Source organism: Polypterus senegalus, chromosome 18 (genome assembly GCF_016835505.1).
Source record: "Polypterus senegalus isolate Bchr_013 chromosome 18, ASM1683550v1, whole genome shotgun sequence".
NCBI classification, from domain to species: domain Eukaryota; kingdom Metazoa; phylum Chordata; class Cladistia; order Polypteriformes; family Polypteridae; genus Polypterus; species Polypterus senegalus.
Window position 1 is genome coordinate 51,732,203 of NC_053171.1, and position 13,665 is coordinate 51,745,867.

The 13,665-nt window shown below is 43.1% G+C and overlaps 1 protein-coding gene across 2 annotated transcripts in view; it reads right to left on the reverse strand.

The window, feature by feature from the left end:
- The window catches only part of plekhd1 (pleckstrin homology domain containing, family D (with coiled-coil domains) member 1), a 91,436-nt gene that overhangs the window by 40,412 nt on the left and 37,359 nt on the right, over window positions 1-13,665 (reverse strand). For both annotated transcript variants that reach the window (XM_039741749.1, XM_039741750.1), the window contains exons 7-8: window positions 8,561-8,655; window positions 6,591-6,684 (exon numbers count right to left, since the gene is read on the reverse strand). In XM_039741749.1, coding sequence (XP_039597683.1) covers window positions 6,591-6,684; window positions 8,561-8,655 — 189 coding nt within the window. The remainder of the gene's footprint in view (window positions 1-6,590; window positions 6,685-8,560; window positions 8,656-13,665) is intronic.

Sequence of the window (13,665 nt, forward strand, 5' to 3'; positions counted from 1 at the left end):
TAGGATAGCTAATCGGTTTCCAACTGTGAGGAACTGGTCACCAGCAGGTGATGTTATCACACAAACCCACTGAAGAGAGTGATAATCAGATACCACTATCAGCGGGGTACAGTTGTCAAGGCTGTGACCTGCATTCTTATGGACCCTAAAATTGTCATATTAGATATGCAGGAATTGCTTGATATAAATTAAATCCTACTCTATATAAAGATTAGATATCAATAATTAATTTGAGAATAAAGAAAATGTCAGTTAAAGATTAAGAGAAGGCAGAGCCTAATCCGGGGGTCCCTCCACAGCCATGAGACACTATATATGGCTGTGTACATTTATATGAGTGTGTCTACAAATCTCATTGATGCTTGTAACTCAACAGACATACCGCAGAGGGGAGATAAGGCTGAGGCTCTAAAACTAGAGAGACTCTGGGTAAATAAGTACTTACTGGTGTTAGTATTAAATGCACCTCTCCTAAATTTCCACTGGTGTCTCCAAGTGTATGATTTACTGTTAAGTTGAAGGAGTTCTGCTGGACCTACTTTATTAATACTTTTGTGGATTTTAAAGACCTGGATTAGGTCCCTATGCAGTCTCCTCTGTTCAGACAAACCAGGTTTAATTCTCTGAGTCTGTCACCGTGGGACATGTCCTTGAGTCCCATAATGCACCTGGTTGCTCTCCTCTGCACTGCCTCAAGTGCTGTAATATCTGTCTTGTAGTGTGGAGACCAGAACTGCACACAATACTCCAGATTTGGTCTCACTAGTGTATCAAAAAGTCAAAAAAAAAAAATCTGTCCATGTACTGAATACTTTTAATCCATTGTCTGCACTCCTGGATCCACCCCTTCCTACCTGGACCCCATATTATCATAATATCAGCCATGTTTGAGTTAGTTCTGCATTGGACTGTCTGAAAAGACGTTATTGCCATTTGTAAAAAGACCATCCCTTTTTTACATTATACAGGGTTACAGATGTGCCCCAAAGTTTTTTGTGCCAGCTTTTTCTCTTACAAAATAAAAAATTTTATCTCAAAAGGCCTCTGTAAAGCAGTGAAGCTCTAAAGAGCTCAAAAGGCACAGCAGAGAATCCTTACAAAGGCAATGCAAAGTAAACAAGTTCCAATTACAAATCCAAAGAATGGTGGACAAACGGAGCGCAGAGGTCAAAATTTCAATAATACATAAAAGCACAACTATAATCACAACAGAGACTCACTAACACCATGAGTGCATTCAATGAACCGCAAGAGACTGTGGTTTGTCTCTGCCGTTATGGAGCCGAGGACAGTCTGACTGAATACAAAGGGACATAAAGAGCCTACATAATCAATACTGTTAACACAGAATATGAGCAAATGAAACATAAAGCATAAAACACTGCTGAAAACACATTACTTTAACATGGCTTTTCTATAACTTCAATTTAATTTAATTTAACTTAATCCTGATACTCTGTATGTTCAATTTCCTCATAATAACTATTCATGGTGGCTCTAAAATCGGTACTGACCCCTACTCTCTCTTCTGTTTCTTTTTCCGGTTTCTTTGTGGTGGTGGCCAGCGCCACCTCCACCTACTCAAAGCTTCATGATGCACCAACAAGGATGGACGGATTAAAAGGCAGAAGTCTACGTGACCATCATCATCATCAAGCCCTTCCATGAGAATCCTAAATCCAAAGAGGAATGAGGGGACTGGGCGGTCTCATGGTCTGGAATCCCTACAGATTTTATTTTTTCTCCAGCCGTCTGGAGTTTTTGTTTTTCTGTCCCCCCTGGCCATTGAACCTTACTCTTATTAGATGTTAATTAATGTTGATTTATTTTGTTTTATAATTGTGTCTTTCATTTTTCTATTCTTTAATATGTAAAGCACTTTGAGCTACTGTTTGTATGAAAATGTGCTATAGAAATAAATGTTGTTGTTGTTATATCAGCATTTGAAACTCACTCACCAAGGGAACCCTGGCTGAAACATGACACTTACCTCATGCTCCTTTTAGATTTATCCTCCCAATAACAGCCTTACAATTGATCCTACTGAGCAAATCTGTCTCTTTGTCTAACCCAATGGAAATGATCCTTCAATATACTTATTCTTCTTGAAGACTCAGCAGTGAAAATCAATCGAACTTTCTGGTAAAATGTTATAAATAATATCTGAAACTGGAGTTCATTCATGGATACCTCCCATTCCTGACACTTCTAATTGACATGATTTCTGCACTTGTGTGGGATGGCAGAAGGGGCAGCCATCGGGTTGTTTATCATTTTCCTGTTTATCAATAATTTAGTGTGTCTCCTTGTATTTGACTGTTCTTAATGCTTTGCACTGCTATACTTAAATACACATGTGCAACTAGTTATTTATAAAATTAAGCATGTTAATTGAACACTAAATACTATTTACAATAAGATTTGTAAATGTATACCAGTGACATGCCTACCCATAATATACCTATTAGTCACACACTCTTATGTCATAAGATGTTAATAAAGGCTCCTTCTGGACTTAACACATACTGATCACCAAAAAAGTGGCCAAGGTCAACATTAACGTCAATGTTATTGTTATATGTTCACAGTAATACTACTACTAATATATTTTACTTAAATACCACCTTCCCGCAATACGAGACTCTTAGTTGTATGTTTCCTTAAAACAGCTGACAAAATACAAAAAATAAATAAAAGTATATATATATATATATATATATATATATATATATACACATAGTGGAATATGGCCGGCCAGTCATCCCGGCCAATACCCCCAGGCCGCCAGGTGGAGCCCTCCCTGCAGCATGGAGGTCCCACGAATGCCAGCAGGGAATTATGGACCATGGAGGTTTCATCCACAGCCCTGCTGGATACCACAGGGGCCACTAGATGGAGCTGCAGGGAGGAGCAAAGAATATTTGCCCTACGCTCCAGAAGTACGTCCGAGTCACATGGACAAGAGGAATGACGTGCTTCCGGGGTGAAGAAAAAGGATTTTTTATCTGACCCGGAAGTGTTCATAGTCACATGGACTGAGAGGGCGAAACACTTCCCGGGTCGAGGACTATAAAGGACTGTGGGAAATCCCCAGACGTTGAGCTGAGCTGGGTGGAAGGGTGGCAACGCGTCTGGGAGTGGTGGAGAGTTTATTATTGATTAGTGATTGTATTTAGTGAGTATTGTGGAGAGGAGGGTGCTTTGTGCACTGCTGAATAATAAAAAGTCAACTTATTGGACTTTTACCCGGTGTCTGGAGTTTGATCTGAGGGTTCAAGGGAGCGATAGCGCCCCCTATCTGTCACAATATATAATTATATAAAATATAAACATGGATTGGCGCTGCTAAATTTGCTCTAGTGTGTGAAGTTCACCCTGCAATGGACTGGCAGTTCATCTAAGGGTTTTTCCTGGGTTGTGCCCATTTATTGCTGGCATAGGTTCCAGCTGCCTTGCTGCCCTGCCCTGGGTAAGCAGACTATGAAGATGGATGGATGGTTGGTCAAGTTTTCAATACATACCATTAGTTATGTTGCGGTATTCTTTCTTATTAATGGCTGTTCGGTAACCTTATGTTCTGTGTGTAGAAAAGGTTTCTAAATCTAATGATGTGATTGCCAAAGTGGAAGAGAGAAAAGCAACCATGCAGGACGGCAGAGATCTTCCATAATCCTGTTGGCCTGTGTTGTGTATGTCCAGAATAGAAGGCAGCCGGGTGCTGCTCATATTCTGTGCAGCCATCACCCCCCTCTGTAGTGAGCCAAGCAGGTGTTCTATCAGGGAGAATTATAAGGAGGGACTTCACTCTGCACTTGTTGCTGAGAACAGAGAAGAGAAATGCTAGCTGTCTTCAGATGTCCAAGGAAGTAGAGGCGCTGGGGCCTACTTCAGTTCGTTGATGATGGTCACTCCAAGACATTATATGCTGTTCACATTTCATGCCCATCTTTGGAGGACTCGGAGACGTTTCTACAGACCAATACCTTATACAGTATGCATTAGGCTCTGTTCTACCAATGGAGTATGTTCAGTAAGCTACTGGCAAGTTCTGCTGACCAATGCTATACACAGATTCATCTCCCTTCCACCAGTTAGCACTCTCTGCTTTACTTGTTTCAAGTTCTGTAAAATTGTAACCGTGCAACACCTTTAAATCACTACAAGGGCCTTGTGTATAAACAGTGTGCATGCACGCTCATGCCGAGATGGATAAAATGAAGTTTGCCGTAAAGCTGTGCATATTTTCACAGCAGCCTCACACCATGCATAAATCTGAGAAATCCCGAGATAAGCTTTGTCAGTTGACAACAACATACCCCCTGCTTAACTTGAACTGAAAAGAATTGGGGCTTGTATTTTAGCCATGGTTGTTTCCCTGGCTGGGGTTAAAATGCAGTTTTTAAGTCTATATTGTTCATTGTTTATTATGTTAACATTGCTGATTATTTAGTTTCTTTACTTTTAGGCGTCTTTAATTATGTTTCTTGTGTTTTGTAGGTGGGACCACCTACCCATTACCATCAAGGGGCTGCCCTGAGCCCTATAAACACTGAGGGAAGTCCTTTGCAGATCATTGTGAATGCGTTAGGTGCTTGGAGAGTTTCTCTTAAGTTATTTCTGTGCTTTTTTGTGAGATTCCTGGATTTTTGACCTCTGAGCTCAGATGTTTGACCATTCTTTGATTTTGTACTGGGACTTGAGTTTGCTTTTGTGACTGCCTAAGTCAGAGTTGATTTTGACTGTTAAATATTATGGTCAGTCTTTCATTATAAAGTGATTATTTTTTACTGTTAACTTTTGTCCTTAGCACTCTTAGGAACCATTTTAATTAAAGCCTCTTATTCTGTGATCTCTGGTCCACTGTTAGTTTTATACAAGGCCAAGTATTGATAAGAAAACCAGCACAATCAAGGAGAGCAGTAGGCCTGACTCCAAGGGTCCATTTATCTGTAACTTTCAATGACATGACAAATGCTCACTAATCATGTAATCCTGTAATTGACCGTATTTATGAAGTGTAATCAGCAGCTGTAATTCAGCCATCTCATTCCTGGTACTGTGGTGACTCCACACATGTGTCAGTAAAGATATTCTCTCGATCCTGAACTGGCTTTGTGAATTTGACTCCGATGCCTATTTGGAAGGCATTGCCCTCTGTGCCTTTGTGCTCCACAGGCCTTATTTTTTATTAAAATTAATATTTTCATTTGGACGGCACGGTGGCGCAGTGGTAGCGCTGCTGCCTCGCAGTTGGGAGACCCGGGTTCGCTTCCTGGGTCCTCCCTGCGTGGAGTTTGCATGTTCTCCCCGTGTCTGCGTGGGTTTCCTCCCACAGTCCAAAGACATGCAGGTTAGGTGGATTGGCGATTCTAAATTGCCCCTAATGTGTGCTTGGTGTGTGTGTGTGCCCTGGGGTGGACTGGCGCCCTGCCTGGGGTTTGTTCCTGCCTTGCGCCCTGTGTTGGCTGGGATTGGCTCCAGCAGACCCCCGTGACCCTGTTTTCGGATTCAACGGATTGGAAACTGGATGGAATATTTTCATTTTGTATGGATTCTTTAATGCTGTTTTTGTTTTTAGTTGGGGTTTGATGGTAGTTCCCTCTCTAGAGGGCATTTTTGAGTCATTGTTTGGGGCTTTTGTGCTTAGGGACGTCTGGGCTTCTCGCATGTGGACCTTAATGACCATCCATCCATATTCCTAACCTACTTATCCAAGGCAGGGCCGCAGGACAGCTGAAGCCCATCGAGTGCAAAGCAGGAAGAGTCCCTGGAAGGGAGGCCTGCGTGCCATCACAGGCTGACCACACAAACACACACACACACGGGCCAATTTAGCCTCACCAATTTATCTAATAAAGGGAGAACACGCAAACTCCACTCAGGACGTCAGGGAAAAAGAGCAGCTTACAGGTTAAGAAGAAAAAAGTCAACTGGCGGGCAAGAATGAAAACCAGGAAGGCAACAGATTTGGCTACTAAACCCCAAGGGAAAGGCAAAACTATAATTTGAAAAAGAAAACAAAGCAGGATCAAGTACCAAAACAGTGATGTTCAAATAAAAACAAAATGGCAACACAGTATCTTCAAATACCAACAAAAAAACAATTCAGAACTTTCATAAGGCAGTGCATACAACTGAAATACTAACTGACCATAAATAACATTATTACAAGGTAGATCAGGTGTCATTGCCAGAAAAAATAAATGTGGTTCATAATAGGAAGGACCTGGGACATGAACCCAGAAGAAATGCCACCATGCTGCCCAAATGTATTGGCCATTCAACAAGCTAAGTGGGTATTTTTATTGAGTCTCTCTTTAATTTATCTGCTGCTTTGGAGGAGGAGGAGGAGGAACAGACTTTTGTAGAAGGCATTTAACGCTCTTACCTCCTTAAAACACTTAGCTGCCACTGAACACACCATTAAAAAAATGTCAGTTAGGCAAGCAGGCCTAGCCCAAAAGTAAAACAAAAAAGGTGAAGGCTACCATCATCATGCAGGACGACTGTGAGAGTGGAAAGCCCACTCAAGTTCTTTGAAGTTTGTTGTTCTTTAGACCCCACCTCACTTAATTCCACAGCTTACTCACCTCCAGTGTTTTCTGCAGCGACTCCGTCAAGCAATGCAGCTGCTCCTTCTCAGCTTCCACTGCACACAGAGACTGGGCTGTCAGGTTTAGCTCACTGTCAAGAATAATGAAGCACCATCATTACAGTCCTCAAAACACAATGGACCCAAAACTACCTAAAACTGGCTCCCTTTGACAGAGCGGTCTGATTGAATGTGAAGGATGCGAGAAGCAGTGGCAGGCATGTAAAGCTAACTTCTCACATTGGGATTAAATTCCAAAGGAGCAGCTATGCATGCAGTTGGACAGCACTTGAGGATTGTGGGTAACACTGCAGTCCAGTCACAGGCTTCACATAGCTTTCATCCTAGAGTTGACGGCTCCCCATGACATGATAATCCAAACAGAAGCCCAGTAAACAAACTGGAACACTTTTATTGGTGAACAGCCAGAGATTCTTAACTTCCAAAGCCTCTATAACTTCTCAGGAGTCAGCTTTGTGCTGTCTGGTGTGCAGGCTCCAGCAAAGGCAAAGGCATGGAGGACTTTCTGACTGGCATTGGACAGTCTGTCCTGAGTATGAGGCCCTTGAACTGCATCTGCAGCACCTTCACAAACCAGTGTAGCTAGACAGCATGGAGCATTATGGTTGAAATCTGAACCTGGATGCACACCTATGTTCCCAGAGACAGGAAGACAAGACAATGAGTGAGCAAAGAGAAGATGACAGGCTGACCCGACTGTTACTTCACAATGAAGGCTCTGGTTTAGAAATACCTGGACAGTGTATATTTCAACTCATCGGGAATTGCCTCCTTGTGTTAAACTAGTGATCCTTGTTTTAAGGTATTGCTAGCCTGAAGCTGCTTCTATCCATTAAGAAGATTAATGGTGCAAACACCATTATGTCGCAGATGGCTGGGGGGACGACCCAGCCGGGATGCCTTGGAGAGCCCTGGACCTCAGCACTTCTGCCACACCAGGAAGTGCTGGGGGGGAAGAGGAGCAGGGACACCCAGAGTGCTTCCGGGGATACAGCCGGCACTTCCACCACACGGGGGCGTGAGATTGCCGGGAAGCACCTGGAGTACATCTGGGTGTGGATAAAAAGGGCTGCCTCCCTTCATTTGGGGCTGGAGTTGGGAGGAGAAGGAGACAAGGTCTGGAAGGAGACGTGGAGGCGGCCTGAAGAGTGAAGGCATTGTGTGGTGTTGGCCAGGACTCTGGGGACTCTGGGGGTTTACGAGCACTGAACTGTGTAAATATTAGGGAAAATAAAAGTGTGTTGGGTGACAACAGGATGTCTGCCTGTCTGTGTCCGGGTCATAGTCCACAATTAGTATGTAAAATACAAAACCTTGGCTAGGATGGCAGTGCTTTGCAGAAGGCTACACAATAGGACACTCTCCCACACAATTAGTTGAATCTCTAATTGAGACCTTACAAAGGAAACCCACATGAACACTGGAGTGGTGAATGTGCCAAAACCACACCAAGAATGGACAACTACCCACAGTGGCACCAGGTACGCAAATTCAAAAGTAAACCCTGCAATGTGGGTGCCATTCATGTGCTCCTCCTGGTCTTAACAAGGAAGCAGAATATGGGGAGAAAATGTTCAAATATGTACCTACCAAGTCTTTTTTTCACCTCAGCCCTTTCCATTCTGGGGTTACATGGATCCAGCAGGCACCCATACAGGGCACCCTTAAGGCTCACCAGTTCACCTAACATGCAGGTCTGCATGGATGTGGGTGAAAACCGATGAAAACTACATGCAGGTCCCCGGAGCTGTAGATCTGCAGCACTAGCCACTGAGCTACCATTACAGGGTCCTTGTTGTCACAAGTGCCGACAATGGTAATGTACTCACTTGCATGTGCTAATTGACATGGAGCCCTCCCTCCACCATTGTGAAAACAATAAAAAAGTAGATTCAAAGATACTGAGTGATGAAAGACATAAAAAAAGAAGAGTTGACAAAGGTTTACCGTTTTATTTGCTCCTGCTCGATTCTCAGCTCTTGCACCACCTCCTCAAACTGCTGCTTCTCTTCCTCTAGAACCTGATTCAGCTTCTCCAGCCTCTGCTCAAGTCACAGAATTGCCATTAGTGCACATTACTCAAGTGGCCATTTACTACTAGAGTCAAATTGTGTTTACTAAATGTATTAAAAAAGCATTTCAGGAAACCTCCTGAAAATGTTCTAGTTGCCCTCTGACATCATAACAATTGGGACTGGGACTGCTCTTTTATCTTTGGCCAAGTCAGGTTTTTGCTCTTTTTTGGAATTCTTCTGTATGTTTCAGGGGGTTGTTTGGTCTGTTTGTTAAAACCTCTTTTGAGCTTCTGTAAAAACATGAGTTTCATCCTTGGGGCAAATAAAGTGCTATCTGCTGTATCTATGTATTTCCCAGGAGACATTCAAGGAAACCAAAATGGCCACTCCATACATTTGCTTCTAGCACAACAGATGGCAGCACTAGAGTTTATGAAAGAGCGCAGTGAACATTTATAAATGGTATTGGACTGTCACCCAACAGAAAACACAGGGACACAGGACAAACGCAGCACTTGAAGTGATCTGTTCCTCACTGGCATGCAGCACTGGCGGCCTAGACTGGAAGTCCTCTTCCATGTGGCCTTTGAAGCTTCATGGGGAACCCAAGCTAGTGTATCATAAACTGAGTGCTGCCAGTGGTTTGGTTCCTCTTCAAGTACTGGACAACCTCCATTAACCCTTTGGATACTGGTGTCTGCCTCATTCTTTTGTGCAGTGGAATAGCTTAATCAAGCCAGCAAGGACCACAATAAGAGGTACTACAGGAAATGTTTATAGAAAAGGATATTCTTAAACTTGATGATTTGCATATATTTAAAGAGAACCACGAGCATATATGAAAATAGGAATTACATCTTAGTGCACGTTAGAATAGCAAGGGTTAAATCACAAAATGGCCTGTGCCTGTAGATTTTTATTTTTCTTAGCAAGCTGGTGTGTCGGACTGCCGGGGCCGCTGGGACGCCTTCACGCTGGGAAGATCAGGGAAGTAAACATGGATAGAGCGTTACCTCCCCCGGAGTGCTAGACGGCAGAGGTGCCTACGACTCCCACAGGGCTCCGTGAGAGTTGGGGTAGTAGGCGCCACCAGGGGGTGCTGCAGTTGCTGCTGAGCCCTCATGGGCAGTTCTTCCGCCACACCCGGAAATAGATCATCAAAAACCTGACGCGCTTCCAGGTGCCTTATATAAGGAGCAAGCAGACCCTACTCGGTGAGCCAGAGTCAGGAGGGGGGAGACGAAGCTTGCTGGGAGGAGTGGAGGAGAAAAAGAAGAAGAAAGAAAAGGAGAAGAATTGTATTGAGTATTGTGCTTGTGCTTTGGACTGTGTTGTTGTGCTTGTGGGAGATGGGGAAGATGTTTCCCTCAAGGGAAAAAAACAGTAAAAGCCCTGTGTTCTTTGGAGTTGTGCCTCTGCATCCGTCTGTGCCAGGTTGGGGTGGCGGTGCCCACCTGTAGATGTCCACACTGGAAACTACCAATATTTCATAAGTCAAGGTCAGGTATGTAGAGAGAGGCTGACAGGCAAGCAACCACCTCTTTTTCCAGGTGGTGAATGTGAGCTGAGGGCTGGAGATAATGGTGGCAGGAACTGGATGGGTTCAAGGTGGGGAGAAGGCCTGTCAAGTGGCCATTATGGATAAGACTGAGTGCTATGCTGATTAGGCTGGGAAATACTGGTGGTACTATTTAGAGGCAGGACCAAGGTAACGGGAAGTTTGGAGTCAGAGAGGTATGAACTCTTGATAAGAACTGCAAATAAAAGTAAGATGGCCCCATTGCTGGGTGCTCATTTCATTTGAACTGAGACTTGTGGGTACATCACGCAATAAGGCATCCTGAGGTCCGAGTGCCTTCTTTGAGCAGTGTGCTTCTGCCAATACAGGTTCAAGACTTTAAAGCAAGAGTTCCCAAAGTGGTCGATATCGACCCCCTGGGGTCGATTTGAACTTTCTAGGGGTCGATAGTTTCAATAAAAAAATATGGGGGTCAACAATAGCAAAAATAGACCCCTTTACTACTGCTATTTGTTTGTTACTTCAAAATATCTATGATTCCAATAGGTACCTAATTAAGAAGAAAAATAATTAAAAAAAACACTTTTTTGATAAAAACACATTACATACCAAACTTGCGAATGAAAAGGTAAAATGTGTCATTAAAAGAGTCACACATAAGAATGCATGAAAATACATGTAGCACAAACATGTCTGTGCATTGTCTTATTTGCTCGCAGTGGGACGAGATGACGGATATTTGATATTAGCAGAATCTATCAGTCTTGTATGGTCATGCTTTCATAAAACACTAGAAATTGGTTTGTTTGATGTGACATGTACTTATTTGTGATTTGAACTTTGAATATAATTATTTATTGAGGAGCAGTACTACGAAAAAGAAAATCAGAGAACACAGTGTATTTATTTGAGTTTGAACAAAAATCCTCTCTTTCAAGTAAGTACATACTTTGTTTTTTTTTATCACAGGGGCTGTCAAAATTGTTTGTTAATAAAAGTTTTTATTTCTTCAGATAATAATACTGTATAACTGAACCAAAAAAGAAATGCAGACAGTACAGCTTGGACTATTTGCACTTATTTTGAATTTACATATTTATTTCATAAATGTCAAAAGTGTAAAAAAACGCTGCTTGTATTTTTTTGCTTTAATTTTTGTTAGTGCAGGTCTCGATATTAAATGTTGCACAAGATAATGCCCTATTCCGTAGTTCTTTTATCTTTTTCAATCATTAATTACAAGTGATTAAAATGAAAGGTTTGATATCTAGTGAAATATTTAATATCGAGTACTGGACAAATTTATTAATTTGGGGGTCGACGGTTTTAAAAGTTTTTGGTAATGGGATCTGCGGCCGAAAAAAGTTTGGAAACTCTTGCTTTAACGGAATATTCACCCAAAATCATTCTGATGCTTAACTCTCTTGTTTGCAGGGGTCAAAGATCACAAAACTGCTGATACAATGCGGTTTAATGGAGACAGAGTCGGAACAACAGCAAACAATATCAAAATGCCAGAAAAACCTCCAATTACTTGTGTTACATAATCCAAATGCCAGGCATTCAACCGTATGCTCACCAAGTCTCAAGAGTTTGGGCTAAAATGCAATATCTATATATATAATTCTCTAAGGCAAGACAACCATGGAAAGCACGCCGGAAGGGGCGTGGATTCACTGAGCCGCCGACAAGTAAGACACCTATGGCGCACGCAGGATGGAGCCACGCCCACCAACTCCAAGACCATTGGATACGACGACAACTCGCAGAGCCACGCCCACCAACTTGACACAGAAGAAACAGCGTCATTTATATTCGTCTGTCGTAGAGGCCACATGCACCTGCACGTTGACTGTTCATAGAGGCATGTTTCTCGCGGAGGTGAATCGCCATATGCAGCGTGTGAAACGGTTTGCGAGGGGTATCCCATGGGATCTTTAAAACAATCCTTTACAACTGAGGTTAAAACACAATGAAGTAAGCAGTCTTTAAAAACCGAGTTTTCGGTTACGACGCACAACCGCGTGCAACATAGCAAACTGTTTTACACGCTACATATAGCAATTCGCATCCGCGACAAACATGCGTCTTCTTAGATGCTCCTGCAGAAATACGGAACATGTTTCCCTGCCCACCAACACTCCTTTTTCACCGGTCTGCGTCTACCCTCGCTCTCTAGGCATTCACACTGCCTGCCCATGTGCCCGGACGCAAAAACTCACCGACCACCCAGTTAGCCCCTTTCATCTGTGCTAGGAGTCCACATGCACGTCTAAGCCACGTTGACTTTTCATTATTCTCGGTTTCGACACCCGACCGCGTCCACCATGAAAAACCATGCGAAAGGAACAACGAAGCCCCGCCGAGAAACTCTACCCCTCCTCCCACGTGCTCAGGAACGCACCTCAGACCACTGCCCGCCAAATCAAACAGCTCATCAAACACATACTCACTCCATTTGGTCTGTGCTGCGGTCCAAACCCAGCTGTGAGCCAATCTGACTATTCTTTTGCCCTCCATGGCTACCGCTTCAAATGTATTTCATGGAAACAACACTTCTTTCAATGTTATACAAATTTCCTGCTTCAGGTAACTGTTTGTTTCTGTCAGTCGGGTTTTTTTGAAGAAATGTCATTGACGAAACTGTTGCTCTCAAACTTCGTGACATGGCTCTTAGCTTTGTTTGCCAACATTGGGATAACTTCGGTGACGTGGTGTCCGTTGTTCTTAGTCACAGAGGCATTGTTATACAGTCTGCTCAACAATACGCTGATTACATGAATACGTCCGGAGTCTATGGTGGCGAGGCAGAAATTGTGGCAATGTCCCAAATCCTTCCAGCTACTATCAGCATTTACTTCCAAGAACGTCCTCATGCCTCTCTTCGAGTTTACAATCCGGCCCAGAGTCTCTTCATATCCCTGCTCTTTAGTGGTCCTTTGCAACATGGGCATTACGAGGTTCTCATGCCTCTCAAATACCCACGTGATTACCTTCTGGTGACATCTTTTGACTCTGTCGGTATGTGCACACCCACTTGCTCGCCACACTAATGTGACGTCCCCTGCCCACTCTCCTCTTCCTGAAAAACATTTAAAGACACCCTCCTCTAAACACACGCATTCCACACAGGACTTTCAATGCACCTTTTGTTCCAAAAGCTTCAGAGTGCACAGATATCTGAACGCACATTTGAAAAAACACAACACTAACTGAATGATGCAATGTGAACATTGCCAACAATGCTTAGACAACTCGCTCTCAATAAACACTTACGAACTCATTCCACTCTCACCTTCAATTGCACATTTTGTACCGAGGACTTCACAGGTGAGATGGATCTCCACAACCATATGCAGATCCATTCAACACAAAGATTTGAATGCAAAATTTGCGACAAACATTTTCACGCACGCAGATACCTTACTAACCATCTCAAAACACATTCCCTGATGAATTCTTTTCAGCGTCAACACTACTCCAAAACCTTCACACGCCAGAAATATCTCAAAGCACAT